The sequence below is a fragment of the Melanostigma gelatinosum genome (genome assembly GCF_949748355.1).
Source record: "Melanostigma gelatinosum genome assembly, chromosome: 18".
Classification (NCBI taxonomy): Eukaryota; Metazoa; Chordata; class Actinopteri; order Perciformes; family Zoarcidae; genus Melanostigma; species Melanostigma gelatinosum.
In genome coordinates, this window is record NC_136651.1 from 15,509,296 (window position 1) to 15,534,953 (window position 25,658).

Below are 25,658 nucleotides of genomic sequence, written 5' to 3' on the forward strand. Positions count from 1 at the left end.
ATCAACTCATCCATACAGTGCGAGCATGAAAGCAGGTTGTGGTCGTGCAGAAAGGTCAGATTAAAATGCGTTGAATGACTCGGGACCCTCATGAGCGGAAGCATGGATCAACAACACATTCTTTCTTCATGAAGTATAAGTTACTAAAATAAGGTCATTTGAACTCAAATGCCACAATCTCAACACTTTGTTTTTGTGACGTATTCGAGACATGGATGAACTAAGATGGGCTGCGGCACGAACACAGCCTGGCAGGGATGTGATTCTCTCATCCTGTTATCTCGGAGGCGCCCCCCTCCCACGGCCTCTGCCCGGTCCGGCACCTGGCGGTGGTCCATGTCCTCTCGGCCCGGGCGGCCGGCTCACTGGCCCTCGAGCGTTGGGGTTGGGCGATGCCAGAGTCACATCTCTCTGCAAGTCAACGCCTTTACCGGCTGTCCCAGGCCTCGTTTTAGTTGGCTTTGCTTCTGGCTCTGGCTTCTTTACTGTTTAGACGGAGACAGTGATATATCAGCTCAGTATCTAGATATAAAGTCACATTCGATTTGAATTCAGAACCATATAACACCTCAATGAATGCAGTTTACTGACCAGGCTGTGGTGGAGGAGCAGGGGGCATGAGGGATCGGTTTGGCAGCAGGTCCTCCAGGTCTTTCATGACCTGGTTGGTGCTGTCTGTGTTGTTCCTCCGGTTCTTCTCTTCATCCCGAGCCTGGACGGACAGAGACGGAGGGAGACAAGGAAAGACAGGTGGTTGAGAGAAAAAAGTGGGGGAAAACATTTCAGAGACATTCAGGAAGAGAGAGAAAACAATAAGGAGGAACATATCATTATGTTAAATGAGTCTTTTACGTTAACGATGTCAAAACAGTGCTTCAAGGATAAGGCTGACAATCCAATGAAAAGACCAAAACAAACAATGCGCGTCCGTCTCTCAATACTTTCCCTTCCCTGTCTGTGGCTCTCAGCCCCAAGCCCATTGGTTCCTACTGAAGACGTGAATCTTTAAAAACTGTTCACAAAAGTTTGATTTATAGAAAGGCTCAGCAGTTTCCTACAACAGCAGGTCACTGTTGTTTTTATCAAATGGTGCATATGTTGTGGATTATTTTTCGGGCGCGGATTCATACAAATTTCAGCCTGTTCTACTTCTTAGGGCGAACCCCATTCTCTACTTACCATCTGCATCTTCTTCTTCAGCTCCATGTTGGCGTGTTGATAGGCCTCAGACACCGAGTTCAGATAGTAGATGGCCAGTCTGTGAAGGAGAAATGATGGGATTTGTAATTTTTCAGTGGCTGCAAAGATACACTTATTATGTGTGTGTGTGCGTGTGTGTGTGTGTGCGTGCGTTCCACTGTGTCTCCTCTACACTCACACCATGAGCAGTACAGCTGGTATGATGAGGCCTGGGTTGGCTGCATAGCTGAAAAGTGTGCCCAAGAAGGCTGGCAGGTCCAGGTCGATAGTCTCCATGATCACATCAAACATCTTCGCCTTCCCACTGCAAACATCCACATGGTCAACATGTGTGTGTGTGTGTGTGTGTGTGTGCTTGTGTTTTTACACATCCTCTATGTACGAGTTCTTTGTGTACGTGCTGTTACCTGAAGGGTCCGCAGTCAAATGAAGGCGGCAGGGTCATGATGGTGAACACGACGGGCAACAGACTGAGGAAGAGGATGAGGAGCAGCAGACCCATGTAGAAGTTGTTGGACTTGGAGGCCTTGAAGACTCTCTCGTGTGGGACGTTGGTGGCCATGACAGCCCAACACTGATAGTACATGGAGCTGAGGAGGCGCAGCACGTTGATGCCGACCAGCCCAGGAGCATAAAACGCACCCATCCTGAAGCACACAGAACATGACAGCACGTCATGTGATTAGATGCTGTGTGACAAATCATTAAATATGAAAGCTTGGGGCAACGGACAAATAAAGTTCATACCAGATCATTCCTTGATTGAAAACCAATCCAAGTACATTACCGCTGATGTCAAACTCTCCATATGACGGCTGAAAGTGAACGGAGAAAAGGATTACTTCCTCTTTAGAGCAGTTAAATAAGTCACCAGGTCAGCAGATAGAGAGCTGGATTTCAGGTAAGTTACTTAATTAGACCTTTGACAGAAAGAATAACGATATCACGTCAACAATATCAGAAGGAGAATCATTCTGACAATCCAGATTTTGAGACATTTCACACAAAAATCACACAATTGTGTGTTACAATACTTGGATTTGTAAATAACGTTTGGTTCGTCACGGTAGAAAATGTATTTTTCTCAGCAGACATTTCGACATGTTTTCAGGCACAAGATGAACAGGTGAGCAAGTTCCAGGAGTAACCTACATGAAGCGGACGCCCCCTCGCTGAAATGTCTTTACTGGGATCCATATTGGGATTGAACCACAGTTAAAGCTATTAGTTAGGCTTGCACTTTTACTGATATAACATGACATGAATGCATCTTACTGCACAGTGAACACAGCAACAACTAATACAAATCATAAAGGGTTCGTTTGATTGAAATTACTACGCATTGACAGCTACATTAAACAGCAGTGTTCACCCTGTTTTCCACCTGAATCTGACTTCTTACATGCTCACAATTTAAAAATGTTTTCTGAAATTGTCGTGTCAGTGGGACAATCACCAGTGTAAATAACTAAATGATTGATGCTGCTTTGGTTTCAGGGACCTGGTATTGTGCATGCTGGCTCACTTTAATAGTAACAGAAGCTGCTATTCCATCAAAGCGGGGAACAAAAAGTTCACCACTTACTCAGCTGTGGACCAGTTTTAGAAACACCCTCAGTAAACCTTTTAAATGCTTCAGCTGTCGGACTCACAAATCCAGCCTCCAGGTCCCAGCACCAGCAGTAGTTGAGGAAGCGAACAATGACAGCTCGAGCAAAGTCACCGATCAGGATGGTCAGGTAGGACACCTGGATGTCCGACACTGTCAGCTTCACAAACTCCTGGAAGGACACACATTGAGGAAAGTGAAACGGGGACACAGAGGTTTGTGCCTCGGTTTATCTGATGATATTTTTTTGTGATTTTTCTCACAATGCCGACGGCGGTCTCCCAGCAGGGTCCTCTGATGACATCGCCGGGGTCCATGGGGGGTATGGGGGTATCGGTGCCGTTGAGCATGAGCGTGTAGTTGGCGTAGTACTCCTTCATGGCCCAGATGCTGGCGTTCTTAATGGAATCCTCTTGTTCCAGCTACGGGACACAAAGTGAATCAGTCAACAGTGACACAGGTTTAAGTTAACTGTGACACAAAACAAAACAATGCAGTTTAAAATGTATGACATATCCTGTGAGCAAACTTGACATTTGACATACCAAGTATGGTACCAGAGGAAAGTCCGAAATGTAAAGAGTCACACTTCTTTGACTTGATACTCGAGAAAAAAAACTGTTCAGCTGGTCAGTTTGAAAAAAGGAGAACTCACACGCACGCGCACTGCTGCTATACCTTAGTGTTGACCTCGTCAAACAGGGCGAACAGAAAGGTGTAGAGGTTTCCCAGGAAGAGGGCGAAGATGCGTCCGAGCTGCCACTTGAGGGCGATTCGTGGATGGTAGTCCTCCAGCTCAGCGATGGTCTCAAACAGAGGAGGACACACCAGCCCCAGCAGAGACATGATGAGCTCCAACTGTCCAAAACAGGCACAATCACCAAAAACATCTTGATGTAAAATAAGTATTTCATTAGAACAGACAACACTATTTTATTTGCCTATATGTTTCGGCTGAGTGGCATGTGGCGGTGGAAAGTCTTTCCGCTACTGTGTTTGTTTTGTCAAATGTGTGTTACAACATTACCTCGTTCTTCTCGTACCAGCTGAGGTCGGTCCTGTTGGCGAACTCCTGAGACCTCTTCACCACGAAGTAGATGAGGTATCCGCTGCCGCCGAGGCTGCAGGTGATCAGGACGTTAGCCATGACTCTGAGGAACCTCCGCAGGTGAATGTTCTCGTCCTTCTGGTTCTCCTGCTCATCCACGATGGACTCCTGTTCTCGCCAGGAGCAGGAACAGAAAGGATTTACAGTCATTAGCGGTGTAGCAGTGAGCTCAGATGGGACCAACCTTTGACTGAAAAGTACAGCACACGTGTAAAATGGTTGGTATCGTTTACCTTGAAGCTGGTAGTGATGGAGGCGTATTTGTTGTCAGCGGTCTCTGAGTTGCCAATGAGGTAATCCCAGCTGGTGAACATCTTCCAAGCAAATGTGAACTCGCCTTCGTCTCCGTCTCCACCGCCGACATCAGCGTTCTTGGCCATTCTGGAACAAACAAAACAGCCTTCCTAATGGGCATGTAGGCAGACAAACCTGCACATTATCAAAATAAAATGTTGATATTTGCATCACAAACGAGTGAATTCAAACAATAGTTTTATCTTGATGTCTTTAAGTTCCGTTATCCCTGTGTTTGTTTGAGTCCTTGCTTTGTTTTGTCACATTTAAAAAACTAAATCAAATCAAACTATCAAGAAATTGTATCCAACTCAAAAGACAGTAAATGTATGAAAAGCAACCACATAAAGCAACCCGAGCAGGTTGCTGCTGCAGACTCACGTGCGGATCACGACCATCAGGCTGTAGCCGAAGGTGCCGATCCCGACCATGAGGTAGGACAGAGGCAGCCTGAACTTCAGCAAGCCGATGGTCCTCTGGTTGTTGTAAAAGCCGTAGAACAGGACTGAATATTTGCAGTAGCCCTAAGAAAAAAAAGGACGTCATTATTTACTTTTTGCATTAGTTTTACAACTCTGGGAAATGAAGGGTGAACTAAAAAGAAACGGTGTGGTTGAATTACTGAACGAGCAAACTGAATCTTCTCTCTCAGGCTGTTGTGGTTGAAAGATTCGAAGATAATCAGTAGTAAAATAGATATGAGCTGTGCAATCTAGAGAAAGTTCTTTACTTTTGGACTCTTTACAGCATCACTTGAAAATGTATGCGCTAAAACCATTGAGGGTTGGGCTGTTTGTATCATCACATATCAGACTCACGTTGAAGTCCATGAGGACAGAGTAGTCTTGAGCGCTGTGCTGGTCTGGAGTAGGTACAGTCTTCCTGGGAATGGACCCGTAGGGAAGGCCCATCAGAACCTGGAAAATAAGCAGAAACATTTGAATTGATGAACTCAATTCCACATATCACTCTCCAGGTGAGCTTTCCTCCTGCCATCAGGGCCCCTATCGGGCCCCTAACAACCTGCCCATGAAAATAAAGCTGGCTGAGTCAGCATCATCTCTTGATTTCATTTCTTATATCGAAAAGCATTTCCTGATTTTACTTAATTTATCTGTATATTTATCTAAATATTTTTATTTACATTAATTTCACAGTAAAAAAAAAAAATCTTTCAAACTATGAGTAATTCTTTGCTTTATGAATGGATTTTATTCCAGCTTTATGATTCAGTAACACATCATTTCACCTCAGGGATGACCACCAGTCCAAAAGTGAAACCAAAAAGGACCAGGTTCATGCCGTACATCCAGCGCAGGAAGATAAAGTAAGACGCCACCGATGACCCGAAGTGACCTGAAGACATTGAGGGGGTTAATTAACTCGGCATCTGTCCACTAGGAGTCGCTGTTCAGCTGATAAACACCGCTGTGTGCTGTAAACGCAACTTACTTTCCACATCTTTGATTTTCCTCTCCCACGGGATACAGGCTGATCTGAAATTCTCAAAATCCCTCTGGAACTTGATCCATTTCTGGGATAAAAAAAACAAAACATTCAAAATGATTGATAGAAAACACACACACAAGAAAAGAAAAGATAGAAAGTTTGAATTTTGTGCTGACCTTTTTCATCATCACTTTGTAGGCGAACCACTTCCTGCCTTTCCCTTTGCCCAAAGCTCCCTCAAACTTATCCACAAACTCTTGAGCCTCCCTGTGAAGAAACAAGGTCACGTGTGAGATGCATGTTTATTAGCGGGAGCTACTTGTGTTTTTTCCATCTTGATTTTGACATCAGATCATAGTTTCACTGTAAAACAAATATGTTCACATATGCCGAAGGGTAAAATGAACCCAAATATTCCACCTACAAAGTTAATTGAAATTGCAAATGATTCATTCTCATGTCAAGGCTGGATACATGGCTCAGAGATTCTCTGACGAGCTGAGAAACATGTGTCTCAAGCTGGAGACTAGAACAGATGTATGATTACTTCAGGTCTACGAGCCTCCTCTTCATCCTCCACGGCTTGTTCCTGATGGTGGCAATCAACTTCTTCTTCTCCTCCACCTCCTCCAACAGCTGGGCCATCTCTCCCTCTGACAAGGACTCCTCCTCCTCAGAGTCTGAGTTGGAATCAGATGAACTGGAGCAGAAAAGGGCAATGCAGAGGGAGAAGGGAATTTGTTGAAGCAAACGCAATTGTGAATTACTCTTCTCGCTGCTTCAGGCCAAAGAATATTTCTGTTAAACAGAGAAAACAAGACGAACACTCAACAGCCTTGCTGGCGGCTCTGAGGCACTAAAGCACACCGCCCAGATAGCAAAACTCATCTGGCCCATTGTTGGGCCACATGATTGCGTTTCTTCTGGCCCAGTATACGCCCGGGTCCTCGGCCCGAAACTTGCCAATTTACAGAATGACTGTCAGATGAAACGTAAGAGGACCTGGCCCGATGCGTTTTAAACACATTGTAAAATGCTGTGGGCCAGTTCTGGCCCACGTACTACAACATTCTAACTTTTATAATTAACCCCAGCTTTGGCCCAGCTCTGGCCCAAATACTGATATCAGATTACGAATGTGCTGCAGGCCCAGACCTGGCCTATGCACTGCATTATGGGTTGTGTTGTTGCCATGGATGATCTAAAAGAGACAAACAGGGATCTCATTCTGATTGGTGAAATAAATGAGAAGACTATTTGTGCTCAGCAAAAAGAAAAAGTCCTCGAAAAAGTCCAATCCTCTCTTCAGGAGGAGAGAAATTCATACGCAGTTTTAAAAAACAAACTGGACCTGGACCATAATGTGGCAAAGGAAGAAGAGTTTAAAATAAAAAGAGCGCTTCTCGAGTTAAAAAAGCGAAAGAGGCCAAGCAGTAAACCACACGCTCACCATGACCGTTGAAACTCTGGAGGACAGACTGAGGAGTTTGGAGGCAGAGATGGAAAAATTAAGGGAGGATCACCAAATATTGCAGACTAAGATTAAAGGAGAAAAAAAGGCGGAAAAGAAAGTGGATGCAGCACCAGCTGATGTGCCACATACATGCACCGTACACATACATGTGAAGCCGTATGTAATGTTAGGTTTGTTCGTTCGGATTTTATTGTCATATACATTCCTAATCTCCTTTTCTTTTGCCTTGTGTTTTGATGCTTTTAATGGTTTTATGTGAAGCACTTTGAATTACCTTGTTGTTGAAATGTGCTATACAAATAAACTTGCCTTGCCTACACAGTAAAATCGACAGTGTCAATGAAACACTTAAAGAGTCAATTTTAACACTGATTCAGTGAACATATGGTCCCTATCTACAGAGTGTTAAAGCTTCACTGGACACAGTGTTACATTTTTAGAGTCAATTTAACTCTGGTTAGAGGGGGGCGGAGCTTACCAGAGTACAGAGTTCTTTCCAGAGTACACTTGTCGCAGTGAACAATGACATCAACACTGGGGGGCGTTTTACTCTTGCTGTTGTTGTAATAACTCTGAAATAGTCAATGTACTTTGACAATGCATATTTGACACTGGGGAATTTACTGTGTAGATGAGAGCCGAGTGTGGTGACCTCACTCGGCTCTCATCGATGGACGCTCAGTGCGGTGATGTGTGATCCATCGATGATGTGTGATGTGTGATCCATCGATGATGTGTGATGTGTGATCCATCGATGGACGCTCAGTGCGGTGATGTGTGATCCATCGATGTGTGGTGCATATCCCCTGGGGGTGCGCGCACCACACTTTGGGAATCCCTGCTATAGAGCAACAATGCTTCCGTGACCAAAAAAAATCACTCTGGCTGATCAAAAACTGTATTACGTGCAGACAGGTAGCCTACTGAGGGATTGCAAGTCGACAATGTTTCATTTTGACGGGTCACACGCCAAAAAGGCTGAGAAATGTAGGGACGGTGAGCATAGCAAGCATTGTTCTTAGCCTAGTTTAGTAGCTTGCCATGAAGTTTGTTCCAGATATTCATGCTCCCCAGATGATAAAACCTTTTTCATTTTGGCATATCACTTTCTGCAAGCACCACCCTCACACCAAAAATTACAACTTTGTACACTGAAAACTACAGATTTCCATGTATTAAGATGGGAGGGTTATTCTATGAATTGGAAATGACATTGTCCATTAAAGAAATGTGGATCTTGACTTAAAGGCCCTTGTTAAAATAACTAAAGTACCTGACTTCTTACCTGTCGTCCTTTTTCTTCTTCTTCTTGTCATTGTCCTTGTCTTTCCCCTTGTCTTTCCCTTTGTCTTTCCCTTTGTCTTTCCCTTTGGCATCCCCCTTCTTACCCTTACTGTCCTCCGCCTCTTTCTGTCCTTTCCTCCCTCCTCCCTTCTTTCCCTTCTTCCCCTTCCCCACATCGCTGTCCTCTTCATCACTGTCCTCAGCTTTGCCTCCTTTCTTCCTATTGGCTGCTCCTTTTCGCTTCTTCTTGGGAGCCTCGTCCTCGCTGTCATCCTCATCATCATCGCCAGCCCCACGTTTCTTGGTGGGCTTCTTCTTGTTCGCCACCCTGCGCCCCCTGGGAGCTTCATCATCCTTGTCTTCGTCCTCACTGGCGGGTTTTTTCCCTCGGCCTCTTCCTTTTGCACCTCCTCTTCCAGCTCCCTGTCTCCTGTTCGCTCTCCTCTGGGTGCCGTCGTCTACATTATGACCAAATAAAACAGACAAAATACCGCATTTGGTCTTCATGTTATTTGATTGTTAGACAACAATTATTTTCAAATCAGTTCCATGACGTGGTGTTTTATCCACTCACCATCACTGCCACTCAAATCACCGTCAACCTCAATCTCAACTGAGGAAGGACACACAAAAAAGCAAAACAATCAAATTCTCAAACAGCTCAAGTGACCACGAGGACATTCATCAACAATGCCCACAATTACAATTGTGTAATGTCAGTCAGTCCACCACTGTGGTCCAGATGTAAATATGTTGCTAAGACATTCATGTTCTCAACAGGTAGGCTACTGTGATAATACATATCATAGTCAAAATTGTAATTGGACCATTCATTTGCTAGATGATCAAGTACCTGCTAAACTGACATCAGCCTCAACTGCACTTTGTGTTTAGTGCTAATTAGCATGCTAAGATGGAGAACATTGTAAACATTAACTGCTAAACATCAGCAAGCAATGTTAGCATGCTGATGTTAGCATTTAGCTTAAAGCCCCATTGTGCCTCAATTCAGCGTCACAGAGCTGCTAGCGTGGCTGCAGCGTAGATACAGACATGCACTCGCCGACATTTACCAAAGAAAAACAAAACAATGGTCACCCTTTCTTGTAATTGAAACTTTTCTGTCAAATAATCTATCTCTTAGCAATCTCATTATTCTAAGACATTTCTTAAATGTCAAAATAAATAATAAAAACACCTCTCCAATTTTTCTTTTGGGAATGTGAAATGCACTTATATTCAAATTAAGACTTTTTTTTACAATAAAGTTGTAAGGTAGTAAGGTAGTACAATAGTGAGCTCCCATGTTCTGTGATGGGGCCTGAAACTTGAAATGATTGGATTTTTTTTTCTTTCACTGGAAACACAAATAATGAATGATATATCATTGCACGAGGTGTTACTCATCACATTACATGTTAAAATGGCAGAAACACGCTTCCTTTTCTCAAAAACACCAATTAAAGAAATGGCGAATATTTCAATTGTTCCAATGATTTTGCTAATGATCAAATAGCTGAAAAACGAATGAAATTCCCGTCAGCCTCAGCTGTACTTTGTGTTTTGTGCTAAGTAGCTAATGTTAGCATGCTAACACACGAAACTCTCTGTGGGGTTGTTGAGATCTAGTTGTATGAAGCTGTTTTTCGATGATTATGTCTCCAATTTCTTTACTGAATATGCAAACTAGCCCCCTAATCCTTTGAAAGTATCTTCAACATGCATTTGGTATCATTTCCTTAACCCGGCCTAAATGTAGTTCCACAGTGGGTGGAGACCAGTGGAAATATGAGCAGAACCTGCGATGATGTCCCTGCTTGTGAGAAAGGGTCAAAAGTCACATGACCTAAGTCCACACCTCTGGTATTAAAGCGTTTGATGTTGTATAAAGTATAGCAGTAAGTGTTCTTACATTTTAGTGCACAAATTCTTCTTCAAAATGTCTTTTAACAGAGGAAAAAAACATTTCTCTTCCGAAATGAACCAGGTAGCATCACACATTTGAACGACCTACACAACTTACATCATTATGACCTAAAAAGCAAATGATTCCAGTCCTCGGATCTTTAACTCACCATCATCGTTTGAAACTGTATCTCTTTTTCTCGGCATGATGAAAAATAAAAAGCGTCCGTCCCCTGAGTCCTCTGCAGCGCTGGCCCGGTCTACACCCCAGCAGGTTGGATCTCTTCTCTCTCGGCTCCACGTCAGCAACCAACTCAGGTATCTGACAGCACCGTCACTATGATGACTGCTGCATGTGACCTGCTCTCAACAGGTGTTCTTGGATAGGTGATAAACTATATAAAATATATCTTTTATCATAGTAACATCCTAGGGTCACACCACGGCTCATATCAGGCCCTGAGCTCTTAAAATGAGTGTGGCTCTACTTAGCTCGGCTTGACAAATGCAACCTGCTTTGTTTTTCCTAAATGGACACAGGACCATCTACAGTGCCTAGAGACACTCTCACTCGTCTTGTTATTGGAGACCACACACACGTACACACACACACACATGCAAGAAGACCAGACGCCCTGAAGATTTAATGAAGGTTTAGGTTTCTCTGTGAGGCTCATTAGGCAAACAGTAAATACTCGGAGATGACTTTGCAGTTCCAGTATTTCTGTTTTGACTTGTTTTTTAAAGAAACACAGCAGGTACAACGTCAGCGAACCCGCTCAACAGACCGACATCAGCTGTGTGTGGGCCGAGCTGAAACCGTCCGAAGAAACACCTCATATAAACCCATTAAATAATAGAGTGGAGCTCATTTTTCACGGCCGAAATGACATGCTTGTCGGTTCCTCACAGGTGAGACGTGAATCACACCCTTTCAGACTTGTGCTTGTGCACGTCAGGTGACACATCAGCTGCATTCCTGCCCACCTGTTCAGGGAATATGGGCACAAGTCCATATGTTGAGAAAGTGGTGTAATTAGTTGATCCTATTTAGATCCTCGAGCACTAATGTAGTTCATCACACAGACCAAGCATTTCTTCAACCTAAAGTGGAGATTTTGTAAGTTTATTTATGTATTCATATATATTTAAAGCAAATTCATGAGGGCTTACATGCATGCACACATTGGTTTGTGTGTATTAAGCTGTCAGTATGCTCCAGAAATGCTTGTTGAATAGCTTTGGTACATCTTTACACAGGTATATCCGTCACTTGTTATGTGAACAACTGAGTGCACCGCTATGAATGTCCTCCATGAAATACTGTGCAATGTGTGCCTTAATCCCCGTATTTAAACAATATGGAGGCCTGGGTTTAATTAAACCTGGGTTATATGAACAGAAGTGTTCTAGTTGTAAATCCAGTTCTTTGAATATGTCCACAGGCGGAGCCTCCATTATGTAAACCAACAGCGATTAGTAGGTTCATTTTATAATTAGCCGATTGTTTAGTCTATGAAATGCCAAATGCCCTGAGTGCCCCTCTCGATACCCGCTGCAGGGAAATTCTGTTTACAAGAACTAAACAGCTGAAAATAACCATTTCATTCAAATCTGGACACGTTTATAATCTTGACACGCATTTCTAAACACATGCATGTCTAAAAACCTAAACTACATCAATATTTCATGCATCACCACCATTGCATGAGCAATTAAAAGTTAATGGAAGTAGTCTCACTGATGCTGCATTATTACTGCACATCTGTGACCGAGCAACAAAGCATGACAAAAGTACTGACAAATAAATACAATTCAATGTAAAAATGCTGCTTCAAAAACATGTTTTATTCCATGTACAGTCAGAATTGGGAATATTAAACTCTAAATATTACTACAGGTCATCTTGTGATGGGATCACATCAGCCGTGATGGCAAATCGAGGGGCGTGAAGTCAACTTCCTAACCCCAAACAGTGTTGACTGTATGTATCATCTCTTTATATTTACAGTGGAGTGGTCTATTCATGGGGTAAATCTTGATATTCATTTGTTTTTAAGAGTTTCATCATTTTCACCAAATGATCAATAAGTGTACAGTAAGTGTAGTCACGTTTGAGCTTTTGTTTTAAAGCCACAAGTTGTTAAATGGGATAAAATAAGTTTGTTATGCCACCTGGTGGCTATTGGCTGTAAATTGACAGTTATATACTAACCAACAATTATTTGTCACTTACCTATTCTCCAGAGTGAGTACCTTTACTTCAAACACTTTATTTTACGCTTTATAGATGTTCTTCTAATCCCGTCTAATAATTGTGCATTTATTGTGAACAATATAATTTTACTTTACGTGTTCCAGAAACATGATTAGCAACCTGACTGACTGCGCAACAGAAGTGTGTTAATAATGTCGCTGGTGTGTGTGTGCATCAAAACATACAGCCCTCATGGTGAGGCAGGGGAGCAGGTGTCATAGCGTGACCCGAGGCCACGCTCACTGCAACAGATCCCGTTTCCCTGCAGAGACACCAGTCACATAACAGATGAACCGCCTGACATTTAAATACTGCCGTCTGTCGGTTCATCTGCTGATGTTGCACCGAACGTCTGCACCCGTTCAACGTAAACTTGGTTTATGTTTCATTAAAGTGCTGTAACAAAGATATGCTTACAAAATGTATTCCAACACTCTTGATATCTTTCTGGACAAATGCTGGTGAAAACTAAAGCTCAGTCATCCTTTCCTTACCCGGTTAAGGTGGTACACCGGGCTATTTGATGTCAAATTAGTATACAGACTACTGCACCGCGAGAGGTAAACATTCATAACATCCTCCAAGATTATTCAGTATCGATGTACGCACGGGTGTGGTAGGAAAAATATAATTCCTACATGAAGCTGTTCACAACTTTTGTGGATTATTTTTTCCACGAGTGTCATTAGTGTCCAGGACAATATCTCCAACACTCAGCAACTAACACCAACAAATTTACATTGATAAAAACCACTACAGGTAAAAATAAAATATGTATTTTGATCTTGATGTAAACTGTTCCTGTCAGACAGATTGAGTGTAACTGAACATTGAATTGGTCACATTTCCTGAACGCTGATCGTTCCAAAGTTTACACTCAAGAGAGAAAACTTCTTCCCTTCGACAGCGGCTACTGTAAAACAACTTTATATCGATAAAAGTTCAGAAATGAAGGACAACTTATACACTTGTTTCGACAACCGTGACAAACTGAAGAGCCATGAATTCTTGATTTTATATTTGTGAACATAAATTTACATCATACAATTATTTCTTTATTATTGGAAGATTACGCACACTGCAGTATATAAATAAAGATGTTTGTACAAACTTGCATAACTAAAAAGGGTAAAAAACAAAAACACACGTTAAGCAGCCAGACCAAAACAAAAAATAAATCAAAAACTGAAAATGATTAATAACCTACGACCACAGGCCTAAGTCACCGCGGCACACAACCACTCAGTCTCATACAACAGACACATTTACTCCCACAAACACACACACGTGTGTTTGATACGCAGTATGCAACAGTCCAACACGTCAGCTCACATTAAAAATTGAGGAAAACATTCAAGAGTGAAGTAAAAGAAGAAATATTAGTGGAGCTAAACCCTTTCGAAGGCAAAAATGAATACAAGTTCAGGCTACTTGTCATACAACAACACACGCCACTTCTCTGGAAAACGGGGGAAAACAAACATTTTAACGAGTATCGGTTTGAAAGACCTGAAGGCTACGTCGACGTGCCTGCAAATCAGATCCCGGGGCACAGCGTTCAGCCCACGATCAACAGGAGGGAAGAAAATAAGTAAACAGTTAAACTACGTTGTGTTTCTAGTGCCGCACACAGCGGGAGGGAAGGAATATGAGCAACAAACTGTCTCTTTTTTCATTTTTTTTCTTCAAAGTCTCTTCAGCAACATGTCTGAGCTGTGTGTTAGAGAGAGAGAGGGGGGGGGGGGGCACACAGAAGCATTTGAGGCCGATAACTTACCAGGACGCAAAGTCTGGCAGGTAAGGAGGGTTAAACTCGGACCCCACAGAGTGAAGTGGAGGCCAAAAAACTGAAACGAAAAACAACCATTTTGCTACTCAAGCCAGCAGAGAGCAAGCACGGCTGAGACAGCGCCATCAGCGAACAGCAGGAAAGGTCCAGAGTCCAAACGGGCCCAAGTGTCCGAGCTCTTTCCAGGCAGCACAGCCATCTTCTAAAAAGTTCAGCAACCTCTCGCAGTCACTTCCAATGATATGGAGCCCCCCCCCCCCCCCCCCCTCCTCCACATATACAACCCTTCAAAAGTGTTAGACACGCACTAAAACAACAATGAAAGCTGAAAATATATGTGAACTTTCATGCACTGGGGAAAAAGTCTTGAATGTGACACAAACGAGGGGAAAAGAACAAAAACAGGTCCTTCAGGAAGAAGGCTGGGCTCAAGTCCATTCTTTTTTTTTTTTAAAGCCTATAGATCCCAGTGTTCAAAGTCAAACTGAGTCCTTTTCATATTCTCTGGATCTTGTCAGCAACAACCACGGGGTTCTCTTTGCGAATCCTGTCAGCAGCTTCGGCTCTGTAGTCGTACGGACAGTTATGCTTATCTGAGTAACGGTGAAGTCCACAGAACAGATTCCCACAGCGGCAGTCGAAACCTGAAAGGCCACAGCAGAGGACAGGTCGCGTCATGTCAGTAAAGTGCTCACAAATGCAAAACATCCCCGACTGTAAACATCCTGGCACACATGATGTTAACCTTAAAAACTCATCTTTTACAATGACTGACTAGAGACAGATCTCAATATTCTGTAGTCACAAGACGTTGGACTTGAGTGATGCCTTTTGCAGGATCCTTCATACAAGAAGCTTCTGTAAAAATATTTTTAAGGACCTACTAGGAAAACTAATTCTATTTGTGCCTTTATCAGACAGTGACGAGATAGACAGGAAACAGCGGGAGAGAGGTGTGTTCACAAGGCGCTACGTGAAATCAATAAACTTCTCAACTCATTATCTGTCACTCTCCTTTTTGTCTCTTTCTGCCTCAAGCCAAATGTCTTACTTTTACATTTGCTGCAAAGGTTGTGATGGATCACTAATGTTCTGCTTCTTTTAAAATCAGCCACAGCTAAAAGTAAAAGTGTATCCGCCGCTCGTATTCTGCTGTGGACTGCGTGACAAAATGGCAGATAAGCATAGCTTGCTGTGCTCTGGTTTGACCAAATTGTGTTTAAAAGCCAGAAACGCAGCTGCTATCGGAAATAACTAAACTACAATACATAAATGAAAAGAACTAAATGAACTTGACCCAGTAGGAAAAGAACAAACCCGGGACTAGTGGTGACATGAAGTCGGTTGTTGGTGTCACTTCTTACCTGTAAGGCCGACCTTTTTGCGGCACATAAAGCAGCGAGCCTTCTTGGGTTTTTGGGGCTCTGGGGCTTTGGACTGCTCAGCAGAGGGATGAGAGGCGGAGGATGTGGGCTGAGTCAAAACTGGAGATGCAGCAGAAAAACACTTAACTCAGTAAAGTACCCGACATAGAATTGTAAAAAGAGTAATCATTTCTCAGACTAAAACCCCCCTCGTGTATGTAATCGGATGTAGACATGCGCAATTTTATATTGCAATGTTAATATACAGTACTGTACTTTCCGGCATATAAGCCGCTACTTTTTTCCCCACCCGCTTTGAGACTGCGGCTTTTACACCGATGCGGCTAATGTATGGATTTTTTCGTAGCTTTGTGCCACCAAAGTCGGATACGGATGTGTGTTAGAAAACATGAGCCCACACCCGTGCTCGCTAATGGATTGGTCATTACCAGCCATGACGTCTCCGTCCCCGATTCGTCACACTCACTATCGTTATAGTTATCACATAACTCGCTCGCACAACAGCTAGCAGCTGTTGTGCTAGCAGCAACTGACACCGCTGGTCACGGCGCTCGCTAATCGCTCCAATAACAGCTGATTCCTCCACAGAAATGCAGACTTTTACTGAACTGTAAAAGTCTGCGGAGGAATCAGCTGTTATTGAAGTGATTAGCGCGAGCCGTGACCAGCGGCATCATCAGCCCTATTAAGCGGCCAAGCCAGTTAGCCGTAAATGCTATTCAGAGCTACGAGTTACAATAACAGTTATTGCCTCGTTGCTTTTAGATTCTAATGAGAAGACACGCTGCTTCGTTTTACTTCTTCCGTTTGGTAGCCTTGAGAGACCACAGTCTGTAAGTATGTCTGTATGACGCATGAAAAGATGTACGAAGATATATTATATTCCCTAATGCTAATCGCGGTTAGCATTTCCCCATTGGCGGTAATGTTAAAATTAGCTTAGAAGCTAGCGAGTCGGACATGTTATGATGTTCAGAGAAGAAGACAACTTTAGTCCTGTTAAAAGCATCTTGCCGTTCAACGGGGACACCTGCGGCTTATCTATGTACACATTATTTTTTTCTTTTAAAAAATTAGCTGGCGCGGCCTATATACAGGTGCGCTCTATAGCCCGGGAAGTACGGTATGTTGTCACGGTACATTTTGTGGAGTTTAAATTTAAAATAACCAGATGTATCCGTTTATGGCCGACACATCAAGGTACTACATTTACATCCAACCCACCTGGGTCTGTGAGCTCTACTTTGCTCCCCGATGCTCCTGTCTCCTCACAGGAGAGACTCATCTCAGTCATCTGCTGTGTTACAGACATGGCAGTTGAAACCCCACTGCAATGGATACAGGACAAAATGAGTAACAATAATTACATAACCATGTTTTCATATATTCAACTGTCTTTATCAGCTGAAGAGACACTCATGAGATCCTACTACGGATGTATTGTTGCAGGTTTAATGGTGCCTTTAACTCAACACGAGTTTGTAAGTGGAAACATTTTAACAGCAAACTAAGTTGACAAATTCTGCATTTTTTTCCAGATGTTCTTTAATAATTACATCCAGGTTTAGAATTAAGAGCTCTGCTGCACAATTAAAAACTAATCTCTGTTGTTTAGACTTAAACCTGAATTTAATATAATGTAATCAATATGGAGATGTTTGCTCTGTATTGCTTAACAACACTTTGCCTTGTTGGCTAGCCATCTTAAATTTGATCTTCCTTAATATTAAGAGTTTTCAAGTTTGGTGCAGAATGATTTTAAGTTGAAGACTTTTATTAAAAATGAATTCTTGTTTGTTGCTCTACTCTAGGGGATCCCTCACCTGAAAGCTTCGGTGGCCGCAGCAGAGGCGGCGGCCTCAGCTGCCTCCTCTGCAGCAGCGACTGCAGCAGCTGCAGCGTTATTCAAGGTGGCCTCCAACCTCTGGATGGCAGAAGCCTCGGCTGCGGGGCCACCGCTGCCGCCTGAGGGAGAATTCACCAAATGTTACAGTCGGACGCGTTACGGCCGGGCACGTTACGTTACGGCCGGACACAGAGGTTGGGAGTTTTATCCAACGTCCAAAAAAAACTAATTGTGTGATGGACACAGAAGGTCTTACCAAGAGCACTCAAAGTACTGACTCCTCCATTGTTCTGCCTTGACAGCTGCTCCTTATGGCACACAGAGCACATGCCATTAGTCCTAGGGTTGCCATAGAAACCACAGCCATTAGCACAGGGCATAGGAACCGGGCTCTGATTGGTCTCCTGGGCCATGATGAGGTCTGCCGCCGGGTGTACCTGAGGATACAAACAAAGACGCACGCTGGAGTGATACAGGGGAAAGGACCGGGCGTAATAAACTATAAATAGACCTCCAGAAGAAGAAGAAGAAGACGACAACGACATTTTCAGTGCGATGCTTCATAATAATCTGATAAAGTTAGACTCTTGACTTGATTTAAGTGAACAAACAAATATCTGTAATTCACAGGTCAGAACAGTGTATTTTCACCCCTGGCTGCAGTCTTCCTGACAGTCAACTCCACTTAACACACCCATACCACACTACGCATCACCTGGTAGCTATTTGATTTAATGTATTTAATACAACATTAAATTGAGATTTGCATACGGTCACTGACTGAGAAAGGCTCCTTTCCCAAATAATCTGTTAATAAGCTTTTTGTGGCGCTTTAACTCACACCTCACAGTGACTGAGACAGCTATGGTGTCATCACATGACCCAAGTGTCACGAGATAGTGGTTTCGGGGAGAGATCTCAACTTATCCTGTTTCAAAGATGTTCCTTTGCATTGTATGCAAATATCTTCTTGATCTTCACTGATGAAGACTGTGAGATGTAGTTTGAAACCCTGGATAAGATAGTAGGGGGATCCGATCATTTTGTCACACCAATTTTAGAATACTTTAATTGGGAAAAACTCTTGTTTGGACAACATTCAACTTTTGAACAAAGGTAATACACAATAAAACATAATTATAGTAGTCAAAGTCTTGGGGAAGACTTAATAATTACTGGTACAACATGGGGTAACCAAAAAGGAAAGTAATCACATCACAGTGAATTGCATCAGTCCTCTGTCCAAAACTGTCGACCCTTGACCCCTGCAATCTGCACCTTCACGTGTGTGCCTGCAGTGCTCCAGGCAGCTCCAGTCACATGGACCTGTGTATGGAGGCTTTTCTTTGTCACAGAAGTGCAATGTGACATCGTGAACTCCGAGGTACACACTCAAGTTACTTTGATACTGAGACCACATCTAATTATAGATAATACCTAGAATCCTGTAAACAGAGCTGCTATCGTTCGAAAATGTGATGGTTTTCCCATTAAAAATTACTATCAGCTCGCTAACACATGGAGGAAACATATTATAAGGACAGAATCTGCCCAATCCTCCACAGTTAAGACGGTGTTGGGCAGGAGACTCGTGGAAACAGATTCTAACATGGCTACAAGACCCAACACCTGTAGATCACACAATAAGACGAGCACGTTAAGACAAACGCAAAATTCGCTCACTGTCCCCCCAACATATAGTTAGTGGTTCTGGGATCATGCTAACGTGAAACTCGTCCGAGGCTCAAAAACAACATCTCTACTTAGAAGTGCTCAACCGGGGTGTTATAAGTAATCAATACCAGTTATGTCGGCTGCTTCCTGACAAACACCGGGCCACAGCCGGGTTACTTCGTCAAATCCACTGAGTCATGCTAGCAAGCTAATGGCTGCTGGTGCTACAGCCTTTCTTTAAAAAAAAAAAAAAAAGATGCTACATGGCACCTGGCAGTGAACATCGTCACCTCGGAGTATAGTTTTTTAAAAGTTCCAAGTTAAACACAGATAACCAAAGCGCAATTAAGCCCTAGATGCCTCAGTAAAATTGCTCGTGAGCTAACTAGAGTTAGCAACAACAACCGTGTGAGCAGATTCTCGTGATCTTGCTAATATTAGCATGCTAGTGGTTAGCTATGAGTTAGCACTGCTGTTGCCTTCGCTTTGTCTGTTCTTTGTTTTGACTAAAGATGAACTAATTATCTTGACAATAACTTATAACAAAGTCACTTTACGAGTATTACCGTGGGGAATACGGTCATGAATCAAATATGTTAAGAAGGTACAACCAATAATCGTAAAACCTTCATGTAGCCAACCAGATTAACGTTAGCATCAAGTACAGTCTGTATGTTTAACTAGTTAGTGGACAGACTGTTGTTGAAGAGCAAAGACAGTAATGATTCTGCTGTGATTGTAGTTGTTTAGTGGCTAACTTAGCTGGTTTACGATGTTTTAGTCAAATTTCACTTATATTAAATATTGAAACTTCGCAGCTCGATAAAAAAAAGTTTTCATCGACACGTGTTAACCAAAAAGATTTAATCCTCGTTATAACTAAGTGACATTTACATTAAAGCCTATTAACGTCAGCTAAAACGTGACTTTAACATTGTTAGTGTTTTACTGTTACACTACAGAAACTTCCCAAACAACCACTATGCTAGCTGACTACTTTCACTAACGATAGTTAACTTACCGTGTGTCTGAGAAACGATGTTTTTCCTCTAAACTTTTTGACAGACAGAATGACTACGTTTATCTTGGGGCTGACTATCTAGGGCCGTCTAGGTACGTCGTTGTTTGTGACCTTCTGTTCAGTCCTCTCACTAAACCGTCGACTCCGCTCCGCCTGGGAGCTCTGGTGGCTAACTGCGCTGCCGTCCTCTGTCGCTGATTTGTGGGGGCATCTGTTTTGTTTTACGTGGTGCGTTTGTGTCCTTTCTTTTTCCGGTGGACGTCACGGAAATTGTGATCCTCCGATTGGAAGGCGGTGTTGAGTATAGCCACGAAAGATTTCAGGCCATTAAAAAACAGTGGACCTACGTTAATTTACCAAGTTCTTCGTAGCTTTGACCTCGGTGTTGCTTATCAATGAATCTTCATGTAATCAGAAAGTGTAACGTGTATCATCGTGTAACGTTAGATCAAGAAAACAAGTCTGAGAGGATGTGTTGCCTTCAAATGCTCCTCGTAAACTCCTGTCACTGTTGAGCTGTGATTACTAGTTTGCTACTCACCTTGTTCTTTGACGTGTTGCCTTTATCTCCCCTTGAACAGGTCAGGGTATAAAACCATCATACATGAATGGAATACAGGATCAGGGGCAAAGGGGTCAGGGGGCACCAGAGCAAAAGTCTCCAAAAGTGGGGATGTCCTAAATCCGGATCAGTTTTAAAAGCATTTGGAGGTCTGTGGGTAAGGAGCTCCACATATAACTGCATTCTTCAATTGATATGTTGATTGATGTGTTTGACAGCAGAATAGCTGTTTTGGGAAAATGTGGGGTGATCGAGTAAGACATATTTTAGTCAGGAACTCATTGAAAATATAACTACTATTACTATTACTGGGCATTGAATCGTCTATGTGTCTTTGTGTTTGGGGTGGGGGAGGGATAAGTAATCGAAAAAAGTATTACAAAGATGATTACAAAGCCATCATGCGTAAATGCATTCACTTCCGGACTTTGTTCTTTCTGTTTGCCACATAAGCAAAAAGGGGAAACATGCGTGTTCACTAAATATTTTAAAATATATTAAAGTAAAGAAATTAAAACGTACGTCAAATTTAGAGAAAAAACTACTAAAAAGCAGGACTTAGCCGGAAAAGGAAACTAGCAAATCTAAATCACGTGACCACTGGTTGGCTGGGGAACGCATTTGATACAGCTGCGCTCAGCCAATCAATGGCTCGGAGAATTCAGGTCACACCCAATCAGCTTGTAGTAAGCGAGGATTTAAACCAAGACACCAAACCTAGAAACTACACCGCATCATTCTCCATTACGAGTGTCCACCAGTCTGTTGAAGCAATCCGCATTTCGAAATGGCTCTTCGAGTGACCAGAGTACGTATTTTAAAGGGTTTTCTAGATATTCATCCTCTTGTGTATTGTGACTGGAAAGGTGTTCAGAAGAAACCTGTCTTTATATAATTGATATGTATTATACGCAAAGTTTAAATGTCCTCGTGCCTCGCTGTCGGGTCTGCTCTCGTGCAACCGTTCTATTATAGGAATTTGACTGAAGACTATGTAATACATTATAAATCAGTAGCATTCCATTTAAACGTTAAATTATTTATCTTTCTGCAGAACCGCTTGGCTTCTACCAGGACTGACCTCTGTGGGAAGGCCTGCTCAGCCGCAGGGCCCACAATGAAGCCTCGCGCTGCCCTTGGAGAAATCGGAAACATCGCAGTTAACAAAGAAGTCCAGAAAAAGGTAAATATGTGGCGTAATTATGAAATCTCGTGTGAGTAAACTGTTTTTATCTAAAGATGGATGACTTAAATAATTGTGCTAATTATCTGAAGGGTATTTCGTAGCACTATGCAAACGCACCAACCATAGCCATGCATTTACAAGTCTTACTAAGGTTAGCTTTGTGGGCTAATTAACCTAACGCACCGACTTAAAGGCGATAGGTGTGTCTTGTGGGATTTTCATGTCTGCATGTTTAAAGCCTTATATACTGAATTAATAAATGTGCCCATAGAATACCTAAATGTGTGGGTTGACGGAGTTTTAACAAACTTGGGAATGTGCCAGGAACGTTACCACCCCATGCAACCACTTGCATTTGTTTAAGAAGGTGTATTTAATTTGTTCTGAAATAGTAGGAAATTGCTGTTTTAGGCTACATGTTCAAAGACCTCATAGTTATGTGTTGACTGACTGCTTTGTCAGGCCGGCACTCAAAAACCTAGGCTGTTTTACTGTTGGCAAGTCTCCATATTTAAGTGTTTTTTGTGTTTAAGGAAAATGCCTAACACTAGACAATTTCAGCTTTAACTTCAGACCTGTCAATCTTTTTCATTTTAGACTGTCAAGACTGAGGCCACCAAGAAGACCAAAGCAGTTGCCACCAAAAAAGCAGTTGTCGAACAACCAAAACCAGAAATGGTTGTTCCTGCTGAGCCTGAGGTGCAGGTGAGTTATATGCCAGCTGCTATCTGGCCATCACTACCCTAATGACTGCTGGGTGTGTTGCTTCAGTTTGTTTGAACTCTTGTTGGGATTGCTATAGGTCCAGGTTCTCCCTGAACCAGCATCCCCCACGCCAATGGAGACCTCTGGCTGTGCGCCTGCTGACCTCTGCCAAGCGTTTTCTGATGTCATGCTTCACGGCGCTGTCCGGGATGTGGATGCAGATGACTACGACAACCCCATGCTCTGCAGCGAATATGTGAAAGACATCTACAAGTACCTCAGACAGCTTGAGGCAAGCAAAAACTGTTTTTTCCGAAAGTTATCTCACCTTTCACTTTTTTTTCCCCTTCCGTTTTAACCAGTTTCATGCCTCCTCAGATTGAGCAGAACGTCAGACTCTCTTACCTGCAGGGTCAGGAGGTGACTGGCAACATGCGGGCCATTCTCATTGACTGGCTAGTGCAAGTGAGCTTGAAGTTCCGTCTGCTGCAGGAGACTATGTACATGACGGTGGGAGTCATTGACCGCTTTCTTCAGGTGAGGAACTGTATCAAACTTAAGCCCACCGGGGTTACTTCTCTGCCTGACACGCCGCTACCATATAGCCTAAAAATCCTCACGTTCTACTGAAGTTGACCGCGCCGCCCTTGTTTCTAAACTCTGCATGTGATTGCGCCTCACGCAGGATCACCCAGTCCCCAAGAAGCAGCTACAGCTGGTCGGCGTCACCGCCATGTTCCTGGCTTCCAAATACGAGGAGATGTATCCCCCGGAGATCTCCGACTTTGCCTACGTGACAGACCGGGCCTACACGACCGCCCAGATCCGAGACATGGAGATGATCATTCTCCGCGTGCTCAAGTTCCAACTGGGCCGCCCTCTTCCCCTGCAGTTCCTAAGAAGAGCTTCAAAGATTCACGAAGTTTGTAGCTGCATCTTAAACCGACAGTGAGACTGAGCCAGCGACCGCTTTATCGGTCTACCAGCCGCTGACGTTCCTGGCTTGTCTCCTCCCCAGGTAACTGCTGAGCAACACACCCTGGCTAAATACCTCCTGGAGCTCACCATGGTTGACTACGAGATGGTTCACTTCCCACCGTCCATGGTTGCAAGTGCTTCTTTGGCCCTTACCATCAAGATCTTAGATGCTGGCGACTGGGTGAGTTTCCTTATTCCAACTCTTGCAGCTCAGAAAAAGGCCTTTTCATTCTGCAAAGCACTGTTTGCCGATATTTCATGAATGCTAACAGACTTGTCAAGGCTACTTAGTTTAAGGAGTTGTGACCAGTTCTACAAAGTTGGGCGTCAGTTCATTATAAATAACCCATCCTTTTCTTTATCTTGCTCTGAAGCTGTAATGGTCTTCAGAAGGTAAACGTGTCGTGTTTCTCCTCAGGATGTGACGCTGCAGCACTACATGGACTACACAGCAGAGAGTTTGATTCCTGTGATGGCACACATTGCCAACAATGTTGTGAAGGTGAACGATGGGCTGACCAAGCACATGGTAAGTGTTAATTTGAACAACATTAACTGTTCACTCGTCTGTTTGAACTGGATCTCGGCCAAAAGGCACATCATTGATCCTTAATATTCCCATGGCCAATAAATATCTGAAGCGTGACTTCTAACGGTGCTTTCTTGCAGGCTGTTAAAGGAAAGTACTCTACTTCGAAGCAGTTGAGGATTGCCACCATCTCACAGCTCAAGTCTTCAGTGGTGAAGGATCTTGCAAAGCAGCTCACCCAGTGAGGTGACCACGCGTTTGGCACCATGTGCTTCTATGTACAGTTGTAACTAAAAGGTTTAATGTGTTTGAAGGAGCTGCACGCCAAGGGCCATGTCAGTGGTTTAAACGATAACTTACTGAATATCGTGTACTTTTTACTGATCTTTTTTTGAAAGCATGCGACAAGTTTGTAATTTTCAATGTGAACGCTGGCCCTCTAGAGTGCACATGATGGCAGTTTAGTCTTGGGAAATGACTTGGGGTGTAGTGAACCTCTGTCACCTTATTTCTACATGAGACTCAAGTCGGCATCGAAGACTACTCCGCTGCAACGTTTAACACCGTTCGTTAATGCGCTACTTGCCATCTGAAATCTCTATATATCTGACTATTTTATTGTCACCATATAATTTTACAAGGCCCCAAATTTATATCTCCGACAAGCAATTTTTATTGCTTAGACGCGGCTGCAAATGTAAAACTTGAGGCATGCTTTAACATGGTCACCAATAAAGGGCCAGTGGATGGGTGTGGCTTTTTTGTTTTTAATGGGATTTTATTAATCTGTGTAATATGTACAGCAATGTTTTACTTTCTTGACTGTCTTGTTCTTAAAGCTGCTATTAAATAGTTCAAACCAGACTTATGCTCCCTGTCAATAATGTTGATTACCACTAGAGGGATCTCTAAGCTCAAAGTTGCTTCCCCTGTGAGCCTCCAGTTCTGCCTCTGTGTCGGCTTGACCAGAGAATCTAGAAACTGATCATATAGTTCAGTTGTGTAAATCACAAGGGGACATGTTGACCTCACTGAGCTGCTTCATTGAAGGGTGTCACTTTAAATTCTTGTAAAGAGATGAAAAGCGTTTTGCTTTGTCCACATTACAAACGTGTCTTTAGACCATGTTCTGTCAGTACACTCTATATAGATATATATATATATCTATATAGATATATATATATCTATCTCAAAGGAAATCTTTAGTTACACCAGTCTTTATAAATGCCCTAATTTAATGCAGCTATTCCAGTCTGCAGTATTGCTTTAGTAACTCCTGTAGCGCTAGACTGAGGTTATTTTATTGCAGACCTAAAAAGCGTCGCCCAAAGAAACAACCCAGATGCTCATTTAGATAGTGTCTGACTTTTTTACACAAGAATATATATATTTTAACTGCAGAA

At 42.9% G+C, this 25,658-nt stretch overlaps 3 protein-coding genes across 3 annotated transcripts; 1 reads left to right on the forward strand and 2 right to left on the reverse strand.

Annotated features, from left to right (window-relative positions):
• Positions 1–276: 276 nt before the first annotated feature.
• tmc2a (transmembrane channel-like 2a) lies at positions 277–14,568 on the reverse strand (the record flags this gene model as incomplete). The annotated part of the gene is made up of 21 exons (XM_079289418.1): positions 277–485; positions 592–712; positions 1,180–1,258; positions 1,379–1,504; positions 1,608–1,847; positions 1,948–2,015; positions 2,853–2,981; positions 3,073–3,231; positions 3,488–3,667; positions 3,837–4,025; positions 4,151–4,298; positions 4,593–4,735; positions 5,030–5,128; positions 5,461–5,567; positions 5,664–5,745; positions 5,837–5,927; positions 6,208–6,360; positions 8,420–8,876; positions 8,993–9,031; positions 12,766–12,842; positions 14,456–14,568. The coding sequence occupies 21 exons, from the start codon at positions 14,566–14,568 to the stop codon at positions 277–279; spliced, it is 3,009 nt and encodes a 1,002-aa protein (XP_079145544.1).
• On the reverse strand, positions 13,584–20,480 carry LOC306792108 (AN1-type zinc finger protein 5-like). The gene is made up of 6 exons (XM_079289118.1): positions 20,296–20,480; positions 17,857–18,037; positions 17,578–17,719; positions 16,979–17,082; positions 15,734–15,853; positions 13,584–15,013 (listed from the first exon to the last, which is right to left on the reverse strand). The coding sequence occupies exons 2-6, from the start codon at positions 18,011–18,013 to the stop codon at positions 14,865–14,867; spliced, it is 672 nt and encodes a 223-aa protein (XP_079145244.1). The 5' UTR covers positions 18,014–18,037; positions 20,296–20,480; the 3' UTR covers positions 13,584–14,864.
• Positions 20,481–21,597: 1,117 nt separating this feature from the next.
• ccnb1 (cyclin B1) lies at positions 21,598–25,119 on the forward strand. Its single transcript, XM_079289116.1, has 9 exons — positions 21,598–21,665; positions 21,912–22,040; positions 22,641–22,748; positions 22,846–23,040; positions 23,127–23,285; positions 23,434–23,670; positions 23,767–23,907; positions 24,145–24,255; positions 24,396–25,119. The coding sequence occupies exons 1-9, from the start codon at positions 21,645–21,647 to the stop codon at positions 24,498–24,500; spliced, it is 1,206 nt and encodes a 401-aa protein (XP_079145242.1). The 5' UTR covers positions 21,598–21,644; the 3' UTR covers positions 24,501–25,119.
• The last annotated feature ends 539 nt before the right edge of the window (positions 25,120–25,658 follow it).